Here is a 26,773-nt window from a genome sequence, read left to right as displayed (position 1 = left end):
GAGAGCTCCTAAGATCAGATGCTCAACCTCTTTGTTATACAGATGAGGAAACAGGCCTGGGAAAGGGTATGGCTTGCCCAAGGTCACCAGGGCAGAGGGGATTCAGGAATCAAAGATAGGGCACGGGGAGCCCTCTTACCAGGGTAGGGCACCCGACCCTTTGTCGTGAGTTCCGTCAGCAGGATCCCAAAGGACCACACATCTGACTTGATGGTGAACCGGCCGTAGAGGGCCGCTTCTGGAGCCGTCCACTTGATGGGGAATTTGGCACCTGCGGGAGGGAGAAAGGTCAGGGGAGTCTCAGGAGAACCTCGGGACAGCGCTGCCAGGAGATACCACTTCCATCCCCTGCTGGACAGATGCAGAAACAGGCTCAGAGAAGGCCAGATGGCCCCGACCCGGACCCTGCGCACCTTGTCGGGCTGTGTATTCGTTGTCTTCAATGAGCCGAGCCAGCCCGAAGTCAGCCACTTTGCACACGAGGTTCTCTCCAACCAAGATGTTGGCAGCACGGAGGTCCCGGTGGACATAGTTCATCCGTTCCACATAGGCCATGCCTGAGGCGATCTGCAGGCAGAACGCCAGAAGCCCAGCTCAGGGACCATCCCCACCCCTGCATCCCGCCCCCCTGCCCGCCCCACCCCGCTGGGTCACCCTATCCTTCCCAGTCTTCTGACTAGGGAAGTCAGCTTCCAATAAACACCGCTGGCACAAGAGGCAGGACCAGCGCTCGGCAGAAAGAGGAAATGCAGGACAAAGGGCAAGGGCAAAGGGGAAACACGGACAAGATCCAGCCTGGAAGCAGGGCAACTGTAAAAAAGAAGCCCCAGAGGCCCCACAGATATAGACGAGTGCCAGGCCGTGCCTGCTGTCCCCAGTCCCCTCTCTGAGCCTGTTTTCCCATGTTAAATGGAGAGACAGCCATCCCCACCTCCCCTGATTGGGAGAAGGATTAATGAAGGAATGACTGTTGAGCACCACCTACAGCAAGCAAGTACTAACGCATGTTTGTTGAGTGACTGAGTAACCTTTACAGAGAAGAAAACTGAGGCCTGAGGTCCCACAGCATGTTGCTGACCTCTGATACCCAGCGAAGGGCTCTTTCCTTGCCCAGGGATAAATGTGGTGGGTCGGGGTTGGGGCGGGGGGTGTTGGAGGGAGTTGGGGGGGGTGTGCTGGGCGGGCAGTCAAAGCATGCCGCCTGGAGGGGGCGCTCAAGAGGCAGCAGCGGCAGAGGTGAGCGGAACTGAGGCTGTGGGAGGTGGGGGGGGCTGACTCACCTGAGCAGCCATGTCCACCAGCTGCGGCAGCCGCAGGTACTTGCCTGTCTCCCCCTTGAGAAAGTCCAGCAGGCTCCCTGGACAGAGAGGAAGCAGCACTAACTAGCCCCTGCCCTGCCCTGCCCTCCCAGAGCCAGGAAGCATTGACTCCCAGATCCTGTCCTCCAGGGGCAGGCCAGCCTCCGTGTAAGCAGCGCTCATTTCAGGCAAACCCACCTCTGAATAAAGTTTCCCTCAGCATCTGTCACTCAGCAGGCAAAGCGGGATAGGAAACAACCAAATGTCTCCGGGAGAACAGAAACTGTGGTCCGTCCCCACCACGGATATTACTACCCAGCAATTAAAAAAGGGACAGACTACGGATACATGGGACAAGAACAAACCTCGGATATAAAAGACAGCAACGTGAAGTTCTAGAATAAACAAACCTATGATGGCAGAGGGCATGAGTTATTGCCTGGCTCTAGGGCTGGAGGCCACTGTCTGCACGCGGCAACAGAGAGCTCCTGGAGCTCGAGTATGGTAAGGGATCCCTGGAGGGTCCATTTGTTAAAACTCATGGAACTGGACCCTTAACATGGTGTATTTTATCATTTGTAAATTATGCCTCCAAAAGGCAAATTTTGAACAACTGAATTAGTTTAAAAATTAAGTACAGGTCAAGCCAGGACCTTGACCTAGATGTGGCCCAGCTTGGTTGGCTGGAGGACTTCTCTTTCAGCCGCAGAGCGGCAGGTGGCGTTGGAAAACCAGCCAAGGGGAGGAGACGAAGTACATTGTGGGAAATCACAAACAAAATGAAATGACAAAGGCAACCACTGGCGTGAGAAATTGGTTCTACTGCATTCCACCTTTTAAAACGTACACCCTAGATCTGGGGGGATGGGAAGCGCGTGCCCCCCCCCCCCTCCGTCTGGCAAGGGGCTGCCCCATGCATCTTTGTGCCGGTCGCCTGGGCCTTACCCTTGCTCATGTACTCCGTGACGATGTAGATGGGCTCCTCGGACACCACAGCGTACAGCTGCACGAGCTTCTCGTGCCTCAGTTTCTTCATGACCTGAGCCTCCTGCAGGAAGGCCTCTGGAGACATGGTGCCTGGCTTCAGGGTTTTGATGGCCACTCTGGTGGTTCCGTTCCAGGTCCCTATGGGGGGCAAGGGGTGCAGCAGGCTGCCTCAGTGAAGGTATCCCTAATTCCATCCCACGGGGCCCCAGAGGGGCCTGCCTAGCCATGTGACCAGTCCAGCCGAGGCCCACGGGACACTCCACAGGAGGCTATTACAAGGATGAGAGGAGTCTCTGGTACACGGTCAAGAAACAGCAGTCGCTGAGCTGTTGTTGGGGCTGCTGTCAGTGGGAGTGTCCCCAAAAGCCACACACGTGCCTGACAGATGGAAGATCATGGCTCTAATTCAACCACTGTCTCCTGAGAGACCACGTTCCTTCCAGGCAGCGTGCGGAAGGTGAGTCGGGAGTGGAGCACATGAATGGGGCTGGGGAGGGGAGGCAGAGCCGGCCTCAGAACAAAGCCACTACAAGGAGAACTTGTCTTGAGCCACACTCTCAAAAAGTAAGGCCTGGCCTGGACCAGGCCCACAAGGGCTCAGAGGTCAGACCAGCCAGGGTCTGACTCCGAGCTCTGCCTCCCGATAGCCATGAGACCATGGAGCGGTCCTTTCCCTCCTCCGGGCCTGTTTTCTTGCCTGGGAAATTTGGATGTTAGAGTGTCTCCCTGGGGGGCTGTTTGAGAATTAAGTGAGATTCTAGGCACTGGGCCCAGCCCGCCATGAGGGCTCCGTAAATAAGAGCTACACTTGTCATTTGATTATTATCACGGTTTTCAAACTGTGAGGCTTGAGGGGAAGCCATGTGCTAGCCCAGCATGTTGAATCCGAGTTCTTGTGCCAACTGGACCCAAGGTGCTTTGATGAGTGGCCCAAGACCCACTCCTCCCAGGCTCTGGGCCTCCACCCGAGGGCTGGGGCCCTGGCCTAGCTCTAGGGTCCTTGCAGCACAGGAAGTCTGGGGATCTGTACCTGGCTCTCCCTGAGTTGGCCTGCTGCTACCACACACACAGGCCAGGAATGCATTTTTTCCAGCCCCTGGAACATCCCTCTCCCCTCTCCCCAGCTCAAAGCCAGCACCTCCCCTTTCCTGACTTGGCCTGACCTCCAGCCTGCAGGCCTTGGTCCCTGTAGGGCCTTCCACCCAGCAGCTCTCTCTGCTCTTCCCCAAAGGGAGGAACATTGATGCCAAGTGCACGCCAAGTGCATGCAGTGGCTTACGAGACTGGCACACGGTGATTCCACGGCAGAAGCCACAGGCTCCTACGCATCAGGCCTACCTCACACCAGCCTCCCGATCCCTCCGCGTCAGCAGGAACCAGGCAGCAGAAGGCGGCCTGGGTTTTGTCAGGGCTTCAAAAGACAGTTTGCCATTTCTCCAGGGTTAGACAGGAGAGCGTTAACAGGCCCAGAACATGCCAGACCCTGGGCTTCCAAGCCCTCCCTCTGTGAGCAGAGGCATCTCTTCCCATGGCTAAGTGCTAACGTGTGGATGCATGGGGCGGGGGGCAGCGTTCACTCACACCCCACGGTGGATCCTCTTATCCCCACCCCCATTTCACACTGAGGAAGACAGACACAGAGTGGAGCCAGCTGGCCCAGACCACACAGGGGAATCGGGGAATCGTGATGTCCAGCCCCAAGCAGCTCTTGGCAAACAGGTGCCACAGTCTGCAGAGGTATGGGGGAGCTCCACATGTAAAAGAGAGCCCAGTGTTCAGTAGGGACAACAGAGACTCATGGTGGTAAAGCAGGGGGGCCTCGAGCTGTTCCGTGGGATGGACATCCACCTGGTTCTCTGCTGGGGACACCAAAGCCCCCGCTCCCAAGAGGACCATGGCTTCTTCTGGGGGGCAGGGGCAAGGTCTTACCCATCCACACCTCTCCAAAACATCCCTGGCCCAGCTTAACCTCCAGCCGTAGGGACTCCCGAGGGATCTCCCAGGCATCCTTGGCCAGGCCCTGAGTCTGGGGCTTGGACGTGGGGCACACGGTGGTGAGGCGGTGGCACAGGCCGTCAGCATGTTCTGAAGACAGAGGAAGGGAGGTAGAGTTCAGGCCAGGCATCTGCTCTGGGGCCTCTCTGTCCCACGGTGTGACATACACATGGGATGCACGCAGGCTCTGGGGACACATGGTCTGCCCTTGAAGCCAAGCATCCACACCTGGGTGTCACCACCCCCTCACACTGCCTCGTGCTTCTGCTCCCAGAGTTATTCACTTATTCATTAATCAGACTTTAAGGGGCGGTCACCTCAGTGAGCACCAAGGACACAGTGGGGGACAAGTCCAGGGGAATCCTGCCCTCAGGGAGCTCCCAGTGAAGGAGGAGCCCAGCTTCCCTTCATCATCTCCCAGGGCCACAAGTGCGATGGAGGAAAGCCGTGTGTGCAACACCAGGTGGGCTGGGTGGAGTCTTGGAAGGCTTCCCGGAGGAAGTGGCACCTGAGCTTGGAGCTGCAGGCAAGTGAGTGGTTGACTAGGGTCCACTCCAAGCAGAGGGCACACCCCCTCGTGCACGTGCCAAGGCCCCGAGAGAGGAACAAGCCTCTAGGTTGCACAAACAGGAAGGAGGCCGGAGGGGCTGCAAAGGAGTGAATGGGAGCAAGGGGCCCTGGGGAAGGCAGGGAGGCCGGCCAGGCCTAGAGCACCCACAGCCTCAGAGGCCACATGGGGGTCTTTATCCTGAGATTCCCAGGTAACCTCGGGAAGGTTTTGCTGTCAGGACCAGTGTTCAGAATGAACCGTGCAATGACAGCCAAGGAGGCAGAGGGGTGCCAGGTGGCGGAGGGTGTCAGGAGGCCCAGTGGACAGAGAAGGAGGTGGCCCAGGATGGGGAGTCACTGGTGTTCTCGAGATAGGCCATACCTGCACATGGAGGCCACGGCCACAGCCACGTGGGGACTCACAGAGACCCGCCCATATGAGGACACACTGACCCTTGACCTTCAGGGCCCCCAGGGAAGTCCTGAGGGTCTAGATACAGCACGTATGCCCGCCCCCATGACCTGCACCTGTGTGTGCGTGTGCGTGTGCGTGTGTGTGTGTGTGTGTGTACACATACTGGGATCCCTCGCCCTGGCTCCCTTGCCCTGGCTCCCTCACCTGCCTCCCGCGCTCCCTCCCTCAGCGGCAGCCCTGTCTAGCCACCACCTCCTCTCCCAGTAACCGGTTCAGACCAGTCTTAGGGCTGCAGAGAGAACCAACACCAGCCTAAGCCCCCTCCCTGCCCTGCTCCCCTCTAGGCAGCGTCCCCCTCCCCAGCCAGCTGCAAAGGAGGAGAAAAGAGGAGGGTGGGCATGGTGGGGGGAGGGGACGGGGAGGAAGAAGGAGGAGCGGAGGGAGAGGAAGAAAGAAAAAGGAGGGGCGGGGTGGGGAGAAGGAGCCCCACACTCTCCGGATTATAGAAGCCCCGCGGCCTTCTTGGCCCCAAAGCACCACCCCCACCCCCAGACCCTGCGTGGAAGGTGGAGCCCCTCACTGGAGTAGTAGGCCACCAGCTGCTGCAGACTGTTGAACTGGGTGCGGGAGGTGATGTAGAAGCCACCACTGTCCAGCTTGCGGATCTTGTAGTGCTTCACGTTGAGGCCCTTGGCGTTGTCGAAATCAGACACGGAGAGGCAGTAGGCTCCTGTGGGGCGGTGACAGAGAGGAGCAGTGACCCCCACGCCCAGCACCCCCCCACCCCTCCAGGCCACAGGACCAAGTGCCCTTCTGGGCCTGCCCAGCACTGGAGGACTGGGAGGCCAGAGCGGCAGCCCCAGCCCCGGGCCAAGCCAGGTCTGGCCTGCCCTCTCTCTGAGCACCCAGCCCTGGGGCAACCATCAAGGCGAGACCCAGTGAGCCAAGGGGCCCTGATCAGAGACCCTCCCCAGGCATTCCTGACCCTGGCAAGACCTCCAAGACTGAATGTATATCCCAACTGTGTGACCCGTACAAGTCACCTGCCCACTCTGGGGCTCAGTTTCCTCCTCTGCACAACACGGCGACTCCCTCGGATGCCAGGAAGATCTGAGACCACATGTGAGAGGGCCAGGCACATAGTAGTTGCTCAATAAATGTTTGCCGGGAGCCTACATTTATTGAGCTCCTACTATGTGCCAGTAGGCCCTAGTGGCTGTGTGTCCCTGGCTTACCTGCTTCCCCTCCCATGGGAGAACTCTGGGCCCCACACCTTCCTGGACCCCAGGCTCAGGCAGGAGCAGGTGGTTGGCTGAGGCTGTGGCACGGGCAGGAAGCCACACACTAGGTGTAACCTACATGCCACCAAGGCTGAGGGGCCATCCCTGGTGACCCCCTCCCTGCCTCTCTTGAGCCTGGAAAAGCTTTTGGCTGGGAAATTTTCCTCCTGCCTAGCAGGCCTGGCTAGGAGCCTCTGTTAACCAGAGTCCAAGAGAGCCCTGGGATTGAGGCTTCAACAGCCAGAGAAAGCCCATTCCAGAAGGTGGGGTACAGCTCCCCACAGCCCATGGCGCTCTGGGTAATGCACAGGTGCAGCTTACCATCTCCAGTATAAAGAAGGGGAAAATGAGACCAGAGAGGGAAAGCAGCTTGCTTCAGGTCACCCAGCAAGTCAGGCACATAGGACAGCAACCAGGTCTCTAGAGCCTGCATCAGGCAACAGATGGCCCAGGCCATGTACACATGGATGCCCGTGGCCTGAGCTGAAAGGCAGGTCCTGCCCACATGTGTCTGTGCACACACACAGGCATGCCCACACCCAGCGGCCCCACGCTCATGCAGGGACACACTCCCCAGGCCCCCAGGCACAAAGGCAAACCCACAACAATCCATTCCCACACAACAACACCCAGACAAATCCCCCTCCACATGCACACACACACCTGGACTCACACATGGCCTGCACCGCCACACAGCTGCTCACATGTGCACACACATAGCAGGAGGCCCTGCTTCCCGTCTCCCACGGAACCCTAAGCCCATACGACGTGGCCCAGCTTTGTTTCCACGCAGCTGGGTCACCAGCAACCCATTGGCCAAGGGGCTTAAGAGAAAGAGGGTGACCCGTGTTCTCTGGCTGGGGGAGGGACAGAAGGGGAACAGTACCCGGACTGCCGTGGGAGGGCAAAGCCGGCTCCTAGAACCTAGTCCAGCTCTAGAAGCCTCTGGAGAAGGAGACCAAGAGGGGCCTACTTCATCAGCACCCACCCAGGGAACAAGTCTTTTGCTGCAGGACCCTCTGGCCCCCCGACAACCTGCACCCATACGTCATCTGAGGAAACTGAGGCCACAGAGGCTAAGTATCATCGTTTGCCGCATCTCTGGCCACCCCAGCTAGCTTAGTGTTCCTCAGCTGTAGCTCCCTGCCTCTCCTGCCACTTTCTCCTCCTGGAGGGCTCTTCCTACTCCACTCCAGGTACCAACCTCCTATTCACTCCACAATACCCAGCTCAAAAAACCCACAAAAGACTCCATTCCCAGTGGCCAGCAGGAGCGTTCCTACCTTTCGTGGTCTCACTTTCTCGCACCAGGAAGGTCCCTCTTGGGTTCTCCGCATTGAGCAGTAACCGCTCTGACTCCCGTCTGGTGATCTTGCCAAAGTACCACCTGGGGCAGGGGGAAGGAAGGCGGCGTTGGTGACTTTGGCTTCCATAGCCCAACTGCGCCTTTCTATAGGATGTGACTGGGGCCCAAGGCAACCAGACCACCCACTGCAGCCCGGGAGAGAAGCTCCCAACCAGCAGGCGGGGGGCGGGCAGGAGTCCAGGTTGCATACTCACTCTTCAGCCTGGATAGAGTCGGAGGGCGCCACATAGTTGCTGGGGATGTAACCCGTCTGTCCCGTGCTGAGCGAGTGGGCCAGCCACCAGTCTCCCTCTCTAAGGAGGGGGAAAGGGAAGGAGCAGAGGAGAAGGAGCCATCAGTGGGGGGCCGCAATGCTACAGTCTTCACAGGTGCTGTGCTGGGGGTCCCCAAGGCCAAGTGAGGCACTGGGAGCTGCAGGGCCAGCTTGAGCTCTCGTGCTGCCAGGCCAAGCCTGGGATTCTTTCTCTCCCCAGCCCAGATGCCTCTTGGCCCAAGCTGACTCAGACGGACTTCGTCCAGGACTATAGCAGGACTGACCAAGGTCAGCCTGAGACCTAAATTCACAGGGGCAGAGTCCTGGGATGGGAAGTAATTTGCTTCCCTTCAGCTAAAACAAGCCGTCTCCAGATGCCAGGAGCTGTCTTGGGAATGAGGGAGGGAGCTCCCTGTCTCTGGGAAGCAAGCAAGTTGTAACAGGAGAGATGGTTCCTGCCTAAGACAGATATCAAGTCAGATCTTCAAAGCCTCCCCAAGCCCTGAGATTTGGAAGCAGATGAGACCTGGGTGGAGGTAGGGGATGGCCCTTTGGGGGACTGGTGACAATCCAGGCGCTAACCCCATCAACTACAACAATGCTTGCCTTTTGTCACAAACCGCTGGCCATCCCTAAGGGGCTCCTCGGCTGAAAGCTACAGGCCTCCCCCTGCAGCCTACCTGTCTACAGGGGAAACTGAGGCCAAAAGGGGCTGGGGCTTGCCCAGAGTCACACAGAGTCATGTCAGAGGGGCTGAGGTGGCAGAGCCCCAATGCCCAGGGCACTTCTACACTAATTGTCCCATGAGGAGGAGATGGGGACAGGGGCAGAGGAGCTCCCCACAGGGTCGGGTCCCCTGGGCCTGGGTGGGAGTGGGGAGGGGGCAAAGTACCTTTGCAGCCATCTGAATGTGAACCAGGTCTGGCTGGAGCGGGGGTCCAGAGACACAGAGGAGAGAGGAGAAAGCGAGAGCCCAATAGGAAAGAAGAGGCAGAGATGGGGGTGGTGAGAGAGAGAGGCAGAAAGAGTAAGGAAGAGAGCAGGAGAGCAGACCGGGGACAAGGCGGGGCAGCCACAGAGGCCTCACATCCAAAAGCAACCAAAGGGGACAGGGACGGGTCCAGAGGGAGTGAGTGAGGGGAGGCCAACGGGAAAGGCTGCCAGTGGGGAATAGGGCTCAGCCCCCTTCCATTCCCACCGTGCAGATGGGAAGACAGGCCAGAGAAGCAAAGGCCTCTGCTCAAGGTCACACAGCCAGGCCCAGGATCCTGACTCCCAGGTCAGAAGGAAACTTCCCCTACAGGGTACGGCGGGACCTGAGAGCCTGCGGAGCTTCTCGCTCCAAGGCTGCCGTTGGACCTCACCATGACCATGACCCTGAGAAGACACATAGCCAATGGGATATGCTCCCCCTTCCTCACTGCCAAGGCCCAGAGGAAGAGGTCCTTGCCCACAGTTGCATAGTGTGGACTTGAACCCGGATCCCTGGCTCCTGGTTCTTCTGAGCTGCCTCTGTCATAGTCTTCAGCCCATTATGAAGATTGAGAAGTCGAGGCAAGGAGAAAGCAGGCTAGGAGAGCTCTCCAAAGACCTGTCAGAGTACAGGTGAGCACCGAGACCTGGGGGCTCAGTGGGGATGGCTCGAGGCTGAAGCAGAGGGTTGAGGGTGCCTTCCGGACAGCAAAGGGAGTGTGACCAGGGCCGTGCAATTGCTGCACGCACGCTCAGACAGGGGCACGAGCTCACATGGTGGTCTCTGCTGGAGGGGAGGCTCTGGAGAGAGGTGGCATTGGAAGCCCAGGACAACCAGCCATCCCCCTGTTGTACAAACACCCAGGGGTGTCCACATCTGTCTGCCCCATGTGATTCTCAAGGCCACCCTGTGAGGAAGGCAGGCTTCAGCCCCCAGATGAGGTAACTGTGTCTCAGAGATGTCAAGGGACCAGCCCAAAGCCACCCAGCACCCAGGCTGGAGTAACCTAATACTTTCTTTGTGGGGAAACTGGGGCACAGAGTTGGGCAAAGACTTGCCCAAAGCTACAAAGCAAGAACTCAAGTCGCAGGGAATAGCTGAGATCTTCCAGTCAAAGCCTTCATTTCACCAATGAGAAAATAAAGCATAGAGAGGGGCAGGGATTTGCCGAAAGCCACACAGCAAATCAGTGGCAGGGCAAGGGTGAGGACCAGGTCCCCGAGTGCCCACAGCCAGGCACACAGCAGGCCTCCCGGGACACCTGCAGCTTCCCCAGGCCACTCAGAAGCTCAGAGACCCTCAGGAGAGCCAGGGGAAGCTAGAAGAGGAGGAAGCAGCAAGGCTGGGGCAGGAAACTGGGCCAAGGTCTAGGTCAGAGGCTACCAAACGAGACAGATTGACTAAGCCAGAGTCTGCAAACTGGCCAGCCTCTAGGGAGCCTCCATCCATGCCCTCGGACTGGCAGGCCGACAAGGAACAAGGGGCACCAAGGCCAGCCAAGCACAATCAAGAGGCGAGGCAGGCAGGGTCCATCTTGCTGGCATTACCCAGACTTCAACCCCAGCCAGCAGATCCTCCAGCTGACATCAGCCCACATGAGTTTGGGGTTTCAAGTCCAGGCTTGGGGTTATATTTAGCTCACAAGGCAGGGTGAGGTGCAGCACGATCTCACCATGGACCCCAGGTCCAACTCTGACCTGGCCCCAGCGTGAGAGGCGTCTAAGAGCTTGAGCTCCAAGAGTCAGACCATGCTGGGCACCATCCTGTTCACCCCCTACAAGCTATGTGACCTTGGCCGTGCCTCCATTTCCTCACCTATAGGATGGAGACACTCAACGCCTCCCTCCAAGGATATAAAATATCAGCACAGGGTCTGGCACACAGTAAGGGCTCAACGTACATGAGCCGATAGTATCTTGATTTGGCTTTAAAAAGAAAAACAGTGAAATCCGTGTCTCTGTGGCACCCCTCCCCACTCTCCGAAATGTTTTTAAAAACCGAAGCAGCAAATTTAACTAATTAAATAAATAAATAAAAACCAAACCCGCTCAGTCCCCATCTCCACTAAGGATTTGCTGTGTGACTTTGGGCAAGGACCCTACCTTCTCTGGGTCTTAATGTCCTCGTCTACAAAGAGAGAATAATAGCCGCAGAATCTCCCTTGCAGACAAAGCGTATAAATACGTCTGCCTCGAGCTGGGCTTCGGGTCAACGAGGATCATTAGTGTGGCCGTCATCTAGGCTTCCCTGTGAAATGGAGCCTGTGCAGACACATCTTCCTATGTCAGTGGTCTGGGAGGCTCAAGCCCGCCTTGGGTCCCACATGAAGGGCCCCACAGCTTCCCAAATGGGGCCAGTCCCGCAGGGACACCAACCTGAGCCCACAATTGGAAGTAATCTATCAGGCTGAGCAGACTTACTACAGGCAGTGCCTTCCCCGGGGGTCCTGGTCCTTATCAGACGGACTGGAAGAAGGGAAGGAAGGAAATAAAACACATTTCCTGCCACAGGTGGCCGGCAGGAAAGTACTGGATCGGGGTCCTCCAGCTACAGTTTTAGCTCCCAGCTGCTGTTCACTAGCTGTGTGACCTCAGACAACCGACCTCACCTCTCTGAGCCTCAGGATCTTCTTTTAAGACCCTAATCCTTCAGCCAGCCAGGCTGGCGTGTGGATCGGGGGTATGGCAGCTTCAGAACCTGGGAAGTTACTCTGGTTTGGACACTTACATTTAACTCCCTTGGGTTGTTGGGACTGGTCAGACAAGCACTTTGGGGACTGTGGGCAAGCCAGGGTTCCCTGAGGCCCGGGCCCACGGTCAGCAGGGCGGCGGCAGGCTGAGGCCAGGGGAGGCTGTGTGGGGAGGATGAAAACCTATCCCCTGCCCCAGGGTGGGAAGTGGAACTGGAGTGCCCAGAAGAAGGGGGGAGACATCGGAGCCTGCTGGATGACTCCCCCAAAGAAGCTGCTGGAGTCTGGGTCGGAGGAAACGGCAGTTTAGGGAACAACCCAGAGTCGGAACCTGAAGGGCCCCGACTCCTAGAGACTCAGACACCAGTGCTGGGGGTCCAGTACAGTCAGACGTCAGACCCCCGTGGGCTTCCTCCGATCCAGGCCACATAGCACATGGGGTTCTGCAAACCAGGGCCATTAGGCGTTAAGATCCAGGGAGCAGGGTCCCTAGGCTGGCTACTGTGAGGACCCAGGCCCAGTAAGCCTTGGCCAAACCCTAATGACAGGCAGACTAGTCCTTAAGCTCTCCTGTCCCCAACAGCCAGTCTAGCCACTGGCCAGCCTCAGGAAGTCCCTCACTCAGACCGGGCCGGGCGGCGCTGGTGGCGGGAGTGGGAATAAACCATGGTTGTTCCCATGGGCGCTGGGCAGCAATGGGGGAAGGACATGCAGCATAGTGCCTGGGTGGCTGTGAGGCCTGAACACCTCAAATCGGGGTGACTCATCTGTCCCTAAAGGCTCCCCATCCCTCCCCTTCCTCTGTTGTCCCAACCCCACTTCTCAGGCAAAGGGGTGGCTGAGCACCGGTCCCCCTCTCCTGTCACGGCGCCTCACTACCATGCAAGGACTTCCCACGGACAGGACTCAACCACTTGTGGCCCCAGGCCTGGCCCAACACCCTCAGCCCTACTTGGAAAGCAGGAAGAAGGGAGGGAAAGCACCAGAGGGCAGGAGAGGACAGCCCTCTGGCTCTAGGTGAAAGAGGCAGAACCAAAGCTTCCAGAGCCTTCCCCCCACCATACCCTGGTTGCTCAAGCTGTGGCCCCAGCCTGAAGTGCCCTTCCCATCACTGCGGGGAGAGATTCCCCGGAAGCAGACACCCCTGCAGGGCCCTTTCCTCCCCCCCGCCCAGGGTCCTTGGGCTGCTAAGGAGCCCCTCCTTCAAGGGCCGTGGGTAGGAGGACCTGCCCGCCCCTCCCAGCTCTGCCACCACCAACTGTGCGACCTCGAACAAGTCCCCTCACCTCCCGGGGCCTCAGTTTCCTCCTGCACAAAAGAAAGCAAATCAGAGTTTCCAGCTCCTGGGGCTGTGGGGAACCCACGACACCAGGCTGGCACACGGGGCACAGGAAACGGGGGATGAATCCTAGTCATCATCTTGCTCGACAAGTCCAGGGAGGCAGCCCCCACGGTGCTGAGCAACAGGTGATCTGGGAACCCACGAAGGTGACAGACCTGAGAACAGCCCCCCAGGAGCTCCCAGTCTTGGAGAGGCCGATGCAAACTGCTGGAACTGCCCGGGCACCAAGGAGCACCAGGACTCTGACACACAAGGGGCGGAAAGATGGGGAGAGAGCTGCTACCCAAGTTCCCATCCCGGCTTTGCCACCTGCTAGCTGTGTGACCTTGGTCAAGGGCCTTCACATCTCTGAGCCTCAGTTTCCTCACTTGCAAAATGGAGACAGCCCCTCCCCCGTCACCAGAGCCCTGGCAGGATTGCATCGAGGAGTAAATACAACGACATGGGTAGAAACGCCTGGCACAGCACCTGGCACCTCTTTTCCCTTTTGCCTCACAGAGAAGGCCATCCGGAGCTGGATCTTGAAGGATGAATAGGAGTTTGCCAGGCAGAGACGGGAGAAAGGTGTTTCAGGCAGAGGGAACAGCATGCACAAGAGTCGGGAGGCATGAATGAGCAAGACACACTCAGAGCTGCTGATGTCCAGCCTTGTTAGCCAGGCCTTTGAGGATGCTAAAGGACCAAGTCTACGCTATCCCTAGCACCTTCTGGCCTTTCCACATGCCTAAGGGTATCCCACCCCTCCCAGCCCCACACCCTCCCACAAGCTGCCTTTCTGAGAGGGACTGCATTCCACCACTTCTACCAGCCACAGACCATCACTGTCTTTCCTTCAAGGACTTGCTTGAACCTTCTAGTCCCTGCAGTCCCCGCTACAGTGGGGGGCACATAGCAGGGACCATATGCCCGAGCAGACCCTGGCCCTGCCCTCCGCCTGTCACTGGGTCTGGACCGGAGCTGGGCACCAACCTCCCCGAGCCAGGCGGGCTCTGGGAAGGTCCCTTCTCCCCGCAGACCTCACTGGGCCAGCACCGGACCCTGCATGCAGCTGGCCCTCAGCGCAGGCCGACTCGGCAGGATGGAGAGTGGGCAGGCTAGCAGGAAGGTGGATGGGGAGGAGGCATGATGCAGTGAGTGACAGGAGGATGGCAAGACCCTCCCCAGCCTCAGCCCAGGGTCAAGGTCAGGATCTGGTCACACTGGCTGGAAGGAGGGCCTCAGCTGGGGAAGCTGGAGGGGGCCAGCCCGGGCAGCCAGGATCCGCAGGCAGGGACATGCAGTGGAGACACATGCAGACAGCAGCACCACCACCCCCCGACCAGCGAAGCCTCCCGACCCCAGCCCGCCGCCTATGAAATGTGTACACACCTGACATCCACCTTCCTCCTAAGGGCCAGCGAGAGAGAAGCAGAGAGAGGGAGAAGCTGAGAGGGGGCTGGAGGGAGCAAGCAGGAGCCAGGAATTGGGGGGGGGGGGTCCAATGGGATGTGGGGGTACACAAGGCCCTGCCAAGGGCAGGAATGCAGCAGGTGCTGAGCTCTGCCCCCTAAACTGGCAGGAGCGACCCTGCCTCACTGTGCCGCTCCCCACCCCTCCCCACTGGACACATGGCCCAGAGCCTGTACCCCCGCAAGACAGGCATTGCACTCCAACCCCCGTATGCTCCTCCCAAGGGTGGAGTCTCTGGAGGTGAACCGGACGTCCACACTCCATCCCACCGTCTCATCCCGATGCCCCGTTATAACCCCTTCACGCTGAGCGCCCAGTATGCAGTCCCTGCCCCCTCCCAACCTGGGCCTCACCCCCTACAGCTAGAGACTCCTGCTCAACCAGCCTGTCCAGGCCCTTCAACCCCAGGTCCCTAAAGAGGGCACCACTGAGGGCACAGCCTCCAGCTTGAGGCTCTGTTTTCTGCAGTCCTGGGTCCTGGGCCCCGTCCTGCCCTGACTGTATGCCCCTCTTTGAGTCTGGGACGCTATGCTGTATTAAGTTACTGAGCCTGGATCCCTTGCCCTGGGAGCTCTGACCACAACTACCTGTCTCATCTCCCATCAGCCCAGGATGGTTCCCTGGACCTCGGCCAGCCCTGACACTAGCCAGGCCCACTGCCCATCGCGCTGCCCCTGGCTCTGGGATGCTCAGAAGTGGCTCCGGCCCAAGACTAGGTTCAGGGGATAGAGTCCCAAGGGGAGGCGGGGAAGGGGGTCACTTACGTGTTGTTGACAATCTGGAGCCGCTCCCCTTTCTTGAAGGACAAGTCGGTCTCTGTCCGAGACTCATAGTCATAGAGGGCCACAAAGGTGGTCACTCCACCTGCAGAGACGGGTGGGATGTGTCAGAACGGCCTGAGAGGGCTGGACAGGAGGGTCTCCCACAACCACCACAGCCCAGCCCAGAGGCGCAGTCACCCTTCCAGGGGTTGGGCCTGCAGCGTGTCCGCCTATGCGCATGTGTCTGGGAACCCCCGTGGGGGCACACAGAATGTGTGTGCATCTCTTCACACGTGAATGTCCCCAGTGGGCTCTAGGTTGATCCTAAGTGTCGGCTTCAGGGGAGTGCCCAGCTTCCTTGCAGTCTCTGCAGCCCCCAATCACAGGCCCCTTTGTGTTGTTCCCAGAGCCTGGCACACAGTAGGTGCTCAAGAAGCAACCATGGGTGAATGAATGAACCAGTGAATAAAGGAGTCTGCCCCTGGCTGGGTTATTCTGTTTCTCCATGTGACTGGGTGTCTCAATGTATCTGGGGGGATCTTGGCTCCAGGTACTATCCCCTCCAAGAGCCCGTCTCTGTCCCCCATTTTAGCCACAACCTTCACCCCACACACCTCCCCCCAAACCCCTCCCTGCCCTTTTGGCTCCTTCCCAGCAGCCCCACCTTCGAACACCCTACTCATTTTCCAAGCCTTGCTCTGTTTTTCTCCCCCATGATCTGCATACTGCCATGTCCCCAGCATGCAGAAGGGGCACCACGAAGGAATGGGTGTGCTTGTGGGTCTGTCTGTCTCACTCAGGGATGTGTCTGTGTCTAAGGCATCCGTGAGTGACCCTGTGTCTGTGCACGTGTGTGTTCTCACTGCAAGTGTATTCATTGGGAACTTCTAGGTGTCAGGGACGGTGTGGCTAGCTGAGCCTGTGTCTGCACCCTGTGTGTGTCTTGATCTGGGAGTATGGGGTTATTGTGCATGGGTGTTTCTATTTGCTTATGTCTGCATAGTTGTGTGTCTGCGCCCCGCCAAGTGTCCCGAAGTGGGTCTCTAGATACACGGTGTGTCTGTGAGTATCTCTGATGGTGTCTCCAGCCCAGCTTGTTTAAGTGTCTGCATAGGAAACTCAGGAGTTGCTGACTCTTTGTCCATCTCTGGGACCGCATCGTCATCTTTAAGCATCCCTTGCCTGGGGCTGCCATACCCCTGAAGCGCCAGCAGAGGGCGCAGAGGCGCATCACTGAGTTGGGCCGCCCCCGCCACCCCCACCAGGGACCAAGAACTCCTAACTAGTCTTCCCTGCCCCCTCTGCCACCCAAGGCCTTCTCACCTGACCCATCTCTGGGCTGACAAAAGCAAAAAGCAAAGCCTCAGACCCAGTCCCCACGCTGCCCTGGGCAAACAGCCCCCTGAACCTCTGGGCCTCAGTTCCCCCACTAAAGTCCCATATCTCTAGACCCCTTTATATTCTACTCCAGATTCGACCTCAAAGACAATGGATGTGCACCACACTTTCCAGTTTCTAAAGCCCTTCCCCACCCACAACCTCCAGGAAACCCCCAACAGTCCCCAAACCCAAGAAACCCACAGACTCTTCCCCTTCATGGAGAGAAGCAGCAGCCCGGAAAGGCCCCGCCCACAGGCGCCCACACTCCCAAGGCCCACTGACCAGCCAGCGGCCCCGCCCTCTGCGGGGAGGTGACTGTGTCTGAGGAGTTGAAGCCCCCAAACAGCTTGGGCTCAGCAGCTGCGGAGGGGAAGGCCGTACTGGGGCCTCGGTGTCCATCAGCGGAGGCTGGCTTGCTGGGTGTCTGTGAGGTGGGGAAGGCGCCCCCGCCGCCACCGTGGGTATTCTCAGCTGGCTCCAGGCTGCGGCGCCGTTGGCTGGCATCCTTGGGCTTGCTCTTGTTGCTGCCCATGATCCTGGCTGGAGAGGAGAAAGCATGTTGGGGTGAAGAACGCTGGGCCTGGGCCCTTTAGACAGTCTCCACTCCCCTACCCATTCTACAGATGAGGACACTGAGGCCCAAAGAAGGGTACTGGCTTCTTTGGGTAAGTTAGACTTTCAGAGCCTCAGTTTCTTAATCTGTAAAGTGGGGATAGAGATGGAACCCATAAATGGCTTCCTTGGTACATGGCCAAGCACAGCAGAAATGACTCATAATCAGAAGCCCTAACCTCCCCCACCTCCCCCCGAGTCAGTTTCTGTCCGTCATGGGCCAGGATAGTATCTGAGTCATGTCTATCTCCCATGCACACAACACATGGGAGAGGGTTCACTGAGAGTTTGCCGAGCAAACACACGACTGACTGAAATGGTTTCACGCCAGGGTGAAAGGTGCTAAAAGCTGCAACCAAGGCAGGGATACAGCCGGAAGCTGGAAGAAGGAGAGATGTCTGGGGGCTCACCCCAGCCATGGGGCCTTTGCACATGCTGTTCCCTCTGCCTGAATGCTGTTCCGTGACCACTTCACTAGAATAACTCATGCCTCCTTCAGTTCTCAGCTCAAAAGTCACCTCCTTGGGAAGTGTTCCCCAAATCCTTTCTGGCCTAAGTCCCCCTGACTTTTGTACCTCTCCTTGGTAACACGTGGCTCAGAAAAAAGCAAACTGAAAACTCTTCAGTGGTGCCCACCGCCGTGCCACCCCCTTTTGCCTCCTACTTCCCAATCCATAGATCCTGGTTGGCCCCAATTCCCAGTGGGCCTGGCCAGGGTCTTCCCAACCATCAAGACCACCCCTCCCTCCTCCCTCATCTTGCAGCTCTGATGCATCATCGCCTCACCTGGTGGACGGCAGCAGCTGTCCCAGAGGATCTGGGAAGCAGCCTGAGGGCTCAGCAAGAACACCAGGTGTGGAGTCAGAGGTCTTGGACTAGAGGCCCTGCTCCACTTCTCCCCGTTATGTGACCCTAAGCAACTCACTTCCCCTCTTTGGGCCTCAACGTCTTCATCTGCAAAACAAGGATAAAGCAGACTTCTCAGGGCTGTTGTGCGGATATGATTAGAAAGAGAAATCTCCATGGCTCTGACTCTTGGATCACACTTTATCAGGCTCTGACTCCAAAAGTTCCAATGCTAAGAACTTCTCAGACCTTCTCTTCCTTCAACCCTCCCAAAGCCTGTTATGAACATGAGAAGGCAGGGTATGACACGTGGTTAAGGGTGGGCTCTGGGGCCAGACTCCCCAAACTCAGATCCCACCTTTACCCCTAATTGGCTGTGTGACCTCAGGCAAATGACTTAACCTCTCTGTGCCCTATTTCTTCATCTGGAAATGATAGGGTCATCTGGGTGCCTCATAAGTGATTGAGGCAAGTCACCCTACCACATCAGCTATGACTGCTACTGTGTAGTTCCGGACATACCGGCAAGGTGGGTTTAGAATATTCTCCAAGAAATGTTGGAGGCCCTGGAATGAGTCCAGAATTTCCTCTGGGAAACCGTGGGTGGGGAAAAGTACTCTTTTTTTTTTTTTTTTTTAAGATTTTATTTATTTATTTGACAGACAGAGACCACAAGTAGGCAGAGAGTTAGGCAGAAAGGCAGGCAGAGACAGAGGAAGGGAAGCAGGCTCCCTGCTGAGCAGAGCTCAATCCCAGGACCCTGGGATCAGGACCTGAGTCGACCGGCATAGGATTTAACCCACTGAGCCACCCAGATACCCCAGGCAAGGGCTCTTGACTGGTTGAGGCCTTAGGCAAGATCACTGGCCCTGAGCACCGAGCCCAGGTCTGCAAGATCTCCTCCCTACGGAAACCTTAGCCAGTTCCTGTACCCCCCAGGCCTCAGGCTTCCAGGCTGCACAATGTGGGCACAGCCAGCCTGCTCCCCGGGGACCATCCAACTCTGAGAATGTGGGGCTGGAGAGGCCAGGAGGAGACCTGCTCAACAGCCCCAGGGATCACCAGGGCCTCCTGAGGGACTGGCAAACAGGCCTGGGGACAAAGACCAATTTCTATGGCAACCCAATCCACAGGGGTCATATGAGCACTCATATAGCCCATGTCCCATGGGTCCTACTGACCCAGTTTCCCGCAGCCCCAGGCTTGATGAAAGCTGGGCCCCAACCACGGCATCCCCTACCCAATGGCTCCCTGGTACAGCATTCACAGCCCTGACCATGCAGCAGGTGATATGCCAGTTAACAGAGGGACACAAAGGTGAACTGGCCAGGCCTTGTGTCCAAGGACACATGCGCTAGCAGAACACTTGTTTGTGGGACTCTCAGAGCAAATAAAGAGTATATTTTTTAGTTATAATTTTCAAAAGTTTTTAAGTGATAGAACTCTCTAGGAGCCTGAACTTTCTTTAGAATGAACTAAATGATGAAGGGTAAGCCCCCTGTCACTGGAGGTAATCAAGGAAAGGAGACAGAGTCATTGGTTGGTGTGCTATGGCAAAAGAGGGAGAGCCAGGCCTGGACCTTGAGGACTGCCCCCACCCAGCACCTAGAAAATGCATGTTCCCTCTTGGGAGGGGTTGAGGGAAAAAAGACAGCTCTTGGTCCTAAACTCTTACACTGACCAATACCACTCCCAGTAGGGCACTCAGAAAAAGTATGAGAGAGCTTTTAAGACCCAGGAAAGGTGGCCTGGTCTCCGGTTGCAACACTTTTCAGTTTGTGGGGTTTCTGTTCTGTTTGTTTTTGGTCTTTGTGGTTAAATCTGATTATCTAAGTAACACGTGTTTGTGGAGAGGCAGGCATGTGGTGGTTAAGAGCTACAGTACCAGAGTGTTTGAATCCTGGCCCTGCCACCCCAGCATGGGACCCTGTGCATCAGTTTCCTCCTCTGTCAGTTGGGGAGAACAGCAGTGCCCATGCCACAGGGCTGCTGGGAGAACCAGCAAGGAAGGCATACGGAACACACTCAGGACAGAGCGGCATGTTGCTGGCCCTGCTCCGGAAGACAAGCAGCTGGGCATCATGGGATTGTATGATGGTAAACAAAACAGGGCTCCATCTAGTGCCCTTGCCCATGCTCCCTAGAGGCAGGCCTGGGTCATACCCACCTCCACCTCCCCAGGGTCCAGGACGGTCCTGGCATCTACTAATTGTTCTGGAAATATCTGCAGACCAGACAAAAGATGAAATGAGCACAGATACGATTTGCCTCCTGCTTTGTTCCTACGACGCCACACTGTGGACACCAAGTATCACTCCTGGATATTCAAACACTCCCAGGGCCTGGACCTGGGCGAGGCCTTGCTCCAAGCAGTCTACAAATCCTCATTCGTCCGATTCTCATGATAACCTAGAAGGTAGATACTAGCCGTGTTCTTGTTTTACCCATGTGCAGATAAGGCACAGGGAGGTTGAAGAACTTGTGCGAGGTCATCCCTCGAGGCTGAGAGGGGACAGGGAAACACACTGGGCAGGCAGGAAATCAGGGGCTGCTCATGGGGTCTGCTGAGGGGACTTGTGGGCCTACCTCGCCCTCAGGAAATCTCTCCCGTGAAACTAGCCAGATGCCCTTGGTGGATGAAGCATGGGAGAACAGCCCAGCCTGTTCTCCTGGAAAAAGCCAGAAGTTCCAGCTTTGACAAAGCAGAGTGTCCTCAAGGAAGGACAGGCATATTTCAGGTGGCATCTAGTCCCTGCAGGGCTGCTGCTGTGCTGTGTGACCTCGGGAGAGACCACCCTCCCAGACCCCAGGCTCCTTTTTTTTTTTTAAATATTTTATTTATTTATTTGACAGACAGAGACCACAAGCAGGCAGAGAGGCAGGCAGAGAGAGAGGAAGGGAAGCAGGCTCCCCGCTGAGCAGAGAGCCCGATACGGGGCTCGATCCCAGGACCCTGGGATCACGACCCAAGCCAAAGGCAAAAGCTTTAACCCACTGAGCCACCCAGACGCCCCCAGGCTCCTTTCTTAAGGCAGGACTCTGTCTCCTGGCCTTTTGGTTCTGGGGCCCAAACTCCAAGTCACCATGACTTGCCTATTGGAGAAGAACCAATCCCCACATCTCTTCCGCCACTTGCACACTCTGAGGTACAGATAGACCCTTGGCAGGTCCAGGGGAAGTGGTGAGGCCTCCACGCTGGGGTGCCTGAGGTTCCCAGAGGAAGGAGGTCCCTTTCCTCCAGGGAGCCACTCCTAACCTCAGGCTCCCGACCGCAGTCCCCAGCCGGCCAGCAGCACTTCCCTCGCACCACCCCAGCCCTTCACGCTCCAGGGGTCCCCAACTGACTTGGTGTCTCCCCATAAGGCTGTAGCTCTAGCCCCACGGCCCGTGTCACCATCTCTGTGCTGGTTCTCCCAAGTCCCCAAGTCTTCCTCAAACATCTCCCTCCCCCAGTCCCACACTGGTCCCCTGGGCAGGGCACGTGTCTTCCAGGGCCTGGACACTGGAGTCCGGCCAGCAGGTGCACCCAGCTTCCTGCAGCCAGGGGCATCTCTGTAAACCACGTGGACAACGGGGGCCTCCTCTGTTTGGCGCGCTCCACGGAAAACCGGAAATGGTCTATGTGCTCGTGAGAGGGGGGCCGGGTGAGCAAATGACGCCTGTGCACCGCGGGGACAGTCACACAGCTAACCAGCCGGAGCCGGAGCACAGCGTCGCCAGAGGGAGAAATCGGCCAGTGCTGAATGTCCTCTGGGCCTCTCAGGACTTGTTTCCTCAACTGGAAAAGGGGGGACAACAACAATCCCTACGTCCCGGCGTCGGTCAGAGGACTAAACGAGCTGGCGCTTACCATGGGCTTGGTGCTGTGCTGGCGTGGAGTAGGCATGAGTTACTGTGGTTCTAGAAAGGAAGCTGGCATGTGCGTGTGTATGTGTGGTTGCGAGAGCATGTGTGTCTACTGTCCAAGGTGCAGAGAAAATTCTGGAAGGATTCCAAATGCTTCACAGTATTTCATCCAAAAGGTATGGGACAGGGAGAGGAAAATGCCTTTTTTACTTTATATCATATCATGTGACATTTAGAATTGACATTGTCAAGAATTGTTTTTTAATCAGACACACACACACACACACACACACTGAAGAGCTTCCCATGACTCCCCTCTGGACGAGGCCCAAACTGCTCTCCGGGGTCCACCAGGCCCTGCAATTGGTGCTGTTGTGCTCTCCCATGACCCCTCCGCTGGGGGGCACCACACTCTCCCTTCCCTCCTGACCTGCCCGTGCACCCTCCCCAGGCAAACAGACCCTTACAACATCCAGAAGAGTGTGGGCAATAAACTGCTGTTCGCTCCCAGTATACCCGCCCCTTCCTCCCCTACTCTGAAGAGCATCACCTCCACTTCTTCTAAGGGCAGAGGGAGGCCGGGGGATTAGGACTTGAGAGTGAGGAATCCAGTCAGGCCTGGGTTCAAATCCTGCCTCCACTGCTTACTAGCAAAATCTTGGGCAAGTCACTTTGCGCCTCAGCTTCCTTATCTTTACAATGGGGATGATAGTACACCTAACATCAGAGACTCAAACGAGAGAGGCCATGTGCCAGGCACAGAACAAGTGCTTAAGAAACAGCTCACAGCAGTGTTTTCTGTCATTAGTAACCTGGCAGGGAATAAGAGGAGATAGGTGTTAGGTTTCAAGGCCTTGAATGCCAAGCATAGAGCTGAGAACTTTACGTGAGTGTTCTGACAGCACAAGGAAGTAGGGACTGTAACTGTGCCCACTTAACAGATGGAACCACGGTTCAGAGAAGCCAAACCTTACCTGAGGCCACACAGCAAGTGAGTGTACCAGGGCTGGGACGCTCGAGGTCTAGGAGAGTGACATCAGAAGGCACCTCTGGGGGACACCCCCCACCATGCAGACAGCCCCCATTGCCAGGTGCACCCACCACTCCACCAGCTCCGCCTCCCCCACACAGAAGCAACACAGGGCTCAGAGGCCAACCTCTGACATCACTGACCATAACTCTGGACCTTCCAGGAAAACAGAAGCATCACAAAACTCCAGGCTTAGAGCTAGAATGCCAGGTTCAAGTCCAGCTTGCCAATTTCTAGCCAGGCAGCCCCAAGGGGCCTCAGTCTACCCCTTCTCAAAAATGGGAATCAGTGTAATTGTTCCCACATAACTAGTCTTATTGTAAGAAAAACATAGAGGTGGGGCACCTGGGTGGCTCAGTGGGTTAAAGCCTCTGCCTTCAGCTCAGGTCATGATCCTAGGGTCCTGGGATCAAGCCCCGCAACAGGCTCTCTGCCCAGCAGGGAGCCTGCTTCCCCCACTCTCTCTGCCTGCCTCTCTGCCTACTTGTGATCTCTTTCTCTGTCAAGTAAATTTTAAAAATCTTTAAAAAAAAAAAAAAGAAAGAAAACATAGAGATAATACTTATAGAGGGCCTAGCAGATAGGAAGTGCTCCATAAATATTAGCTACCATCATCATTACTGTGCATGACCTTTTTTAGATCCTTGCTTTTTTTTTTTTTAAGGTTTTATTTACATATTTATTTTAGAGAGAGAACGTGCACTTGAACGAGGGGAGGAGCAGAGGGAGAGGGACAAGCAGACTCCACCCTGAGCACAGAGCCCCAGATGCAGCTCAATCTTACAAACCTGAGATCAGGACCTAAACCAAAATTAAGAGTCAGGCTCAACTGACTGAGCCACCCAGGCACCCCAGATCCTTGATCTTTTGTAATCACTCTTACAATGAGGCAAAGGCTTCCCAGACTCCTACTACGTGCCAAGCTCAGTGCACAGCCGTGGAGGGACTATCTGTTGGGGTTCATTAGGAGCCCAGGCCTAGAAAAGCCACTTCACGGGGAAAAAGTCCAAGAAAGATGAGCATGCCCACTAGTTAACCTTGCTCTGAGATCCTTGCCAATCCAGTGAGCTAAGAATAAGAAATGGAAGTAATAAAATGAAATTAGAAAAGAGAAGACAAGGATCATCATTTGCAGATGTTATCAGCACAGGCCTGGGAAATCTAAGAGAATCCGCTGCACAACTATGAAGCAAAGAGCAAATTAAGTAAAGTGGAAGGAAATTAAAAGTTAACACCCCCAAATCAACAATGTATCTATACACCAGCAGCAATCAGAAAATAAAAGCAAGGTAGTCTTGATTTTAGCTCAGGTCATGATCTCAGGATCATGAAATCAAGGCCGCATCAGAGCATTAGGCTCTGCGCTCAGCTCGGAGTCTGCTCTGCTAGAGGATTCTCCACACCGCCCCCCACCGTCTCCCATGGCCCCTCTCCCACCTCACACTCGTAGGCTCACTCTCTCTCAAATAAATTAACAAATAAAATCTATTTTAAAAAAGAAAAGAAAGGGTCGCCTGGGTGGCTCAGTTGGTTGGACGACTGCCTTCGGCTCAGGTCATGATCCCGGAGTCCCAGGATCGAGTCCCACATCGGGCCCCCAGCTGCATGGGGAGTCTGCTTCTCCCTCTGACCTTCTCCTCGCTCATGCTCTCTCTCTCACTGTCTCTCTCTCAAATAAATAAATAAAATCTTTAAAAAAAAAAGGAAAAGAAAATCAAAGAAAGCTTAGCATTATGAAAATATCGATTCGTCCTAAATTCATCTCACAGTTGAATGTGATCCCAATAAAAACCCCAGCAGGGTTTTTTTTTAATCTAGGTATATCAATTTTAAAGTTACAACTAAAAGTAAATGTAGCCAGAAAAATCCTAAAAACAGTAATGGCGGGAAACAGCCCGACCAGGTAGTGAAAATTACTGTAATTAAAACTGCGTCGGGGCATCTGGGTGGCTCAGTCGTTAAGTATCTGCCTTCAGCTCAGGTCATGATCCCAGGGTCCTGGGATAGAGCCCCACATTGGGCTCCCTGCTCTATGGGAAGCCTGCTTCTCCCTCTCCCACTCCTCTGCTTGTGTTCCCTCTCTTGCCATCTCTCTCTGTCTGTCAAATAAATAAAATTTTTAAAAAAAGAAAAAGAAAGCTCTGTCCTATCAGCACAAAAACAGGAAAACCAATGCAACAGAATGGGGGGGGGTCCAAAAATTTCCCAAAACCTACAGGGATTTAACACATAACGAAAGTGGCATTTCATGCTGGTGCAAAAAAAGGTAGATTATTTTTAAGATCGAGCTTAGATCAATGACCTGCCATTGGGAAACAAAGTTGGGTTTTAAACTTATTCCATATGCCTATAAATTCCAGATCAATCAGATTTAAAACACACAAAAATAAAACCAAAAAGCTTAGAAAGGGGGACAGAGAATAAATTTTCTAATCTCAAAATCAGGAACACATTTCTTAATACCGGACAAAACCTAAAAATCATTCTTAAAATGATATATCTATCTACATAAAAATCTAAAATGTCTGCAGGGCTCAATAAATATAAACAAATGCAAAAGGCAAGAAACAAACTAAGAAAAATATTTGTCACCCATATGAGAGACAAGGGTTATCCCCTTTATATATAATAAACTCCACAAAATAAGAAAAAATAATAATAGTCTATAGCAAATGAAATGGCTCTTCAACATATGACAAGACACTCACCTCACTTATAAGATTATGCAAATTAAAAGTACACAATTTCCCCAACCACAGCAGAATACACATTCTTCTCAAGGGCAAATGGCACACGGAACATTCCCTGGGACAGACCATATTCTAAGTCATTAAGCCTTAATAAATTCAAAAGGGGTGAAATCATAAAAAGTATGTTTCCAACCAAAATATGATGAATTAAGAAATCAATAACAGGAATTACAAATATGTAAAAATTAACACACTCCTCAATAACCAATGAATCAAAATCATCAAAACAATAGAAAATGCTTTGAGGTGAATGAAGATGAAGACACAACATATCAAAATGTATGGGATGTAGTAAAAGTAGAACTTAAAGCTTAACTTATAGCTATAATTGCCTATCTTAAAGAAGAAGAAAGAAAAAATAAATGAAAAAGAGGAAAGATTGCAAACCAATAACCTAACCTTCCACCTTCACACAATAGCAAAAGAAAAGCAAATTAACCCTAAAGCAAGTAAAAGGAGGGAAATAAAGATTAGGGCAGAAATTAAGGGCATAATTTGTGACGACGAGAGTATAGAACTGAGGATGTTATGCTTAGCGAAATAAGTCAATTGGAGAAAGACAACTATCATATGATCTCCCTGATATGAGGAAGTGGTGATGCAACATTGGGGGTTTGGGGCATAGGAAAAGAATAAACAAAACAAGATGGGATAGGGAGGGAGACAAACTGTAAGAGACTCTTAATCTCACAAAATAAACTGAGGGTTGCCGGGGGTCTGGGGGAGGGGAGAGGGTGGTGGGGTTATGGACATTGGGGAGGGTATGTGCTATGGTGAGTGTTGTGAAGTATGTAAACCTGGTGATTCACAGACCTGTACCCCTGGGGCTAATAATACATTATATATTTATTAAAAAACAAAAAAAAATTATTTAAAAAAAAAGAAAACAAACAAAAAAGAAATTAAGGGCATAGAAAATAAAAAAACAACAGAGAAAATCAACAAAACTAAA

The 26,773-nt window shown here is 55.0% G+C and overlaps 1 protein-coding gene across 4 annotated transcripts in view; it reads right to left on the bottom strand.

Annotated features, from left to right (window-relative positions):
- The window catches only part of SRC (SRC proto-oncogene, non-receptor tyrosine kinase), a 50,450-nt gene that overhangs the window by 2,386 nt on the left and 21,291 nt on the right, over positions 1–26,773 (bottom strand). The window contains exons 3-15 of one of the 4 annotated variants that reach the window (XM_045084185.1): positions 18,136–18,303; positions 17,020–17,277; positions 15,361–15,460; positions 14,516–14,533; positions 9,036–9,068; positions 8,085–8,183; positions 7,808–7,911; positions 5,825–5,974; positions 4,215–4,370; positions 2,244–2,423; positions 1,281–1,357; positions 414–567; positions 140–271 (exon numbers count right to left, since the gene is read on the bottom strand). In XM_045084185.1, the coding sequence (XP_044940120.1) occupies positions 140–271; positions 414–567; positions 1,281–1,357; positions 2,244–2,423; positions 4,215–4,370; positions 5,825–5,974; positions 7,808–7,911; positions 8,085–8,183; positions 9,036–9,068; positions 14,516–14,533; positions 15,361–15,460; positions 17,020–17,269 (1,453 nt within the window). In that variant the 5' untranslated portion in view covers positions 17,270–17,277; positions 18,136–18,303. The remainder of the gene's footprint in view (positions 1–139; positions 272–413; positions 568–1,280; positions 1,358–2,243; positions 2,424–4,214; positions 4,371–5,824; positions 5,975–7,807; positions 7,912–8,084; positions 8,184–9,035; positions 9,069–14,515; positions 14,534–15,360; positions 15,461–17,019; positions 17,278–18,135; positions 18,304–26,773) is intronic. The other 3 variants (XM_045084186.1, XM_045084187.1, XM_045084188.1) reach the window with 3 other exon arrangements.

The sequence above is a fragment of the Mustela putorius genome, unplaced genomic scaffold (assembly GCF_011764305.1).
Source record: "Mustela putorius furo isolate JIRA1106 unplaced genomic scaffold, ASM1176430v1.1 tig00000743_pilon_pilon_pilon, whole genome shotgun sequence".
NCBI classification, from domain to species: domain Eukaryota; kingdom Metazoa; phylum Chordata; class Mammalia; order Carnivora; family Mustelidae; genus Mustela; species Mustela putorius.
The sequence above is the reverse complement of the archived record's forward strand: the minus strand, read 5'-3'. Positions and strand labels throughout refer to the sequence as shown.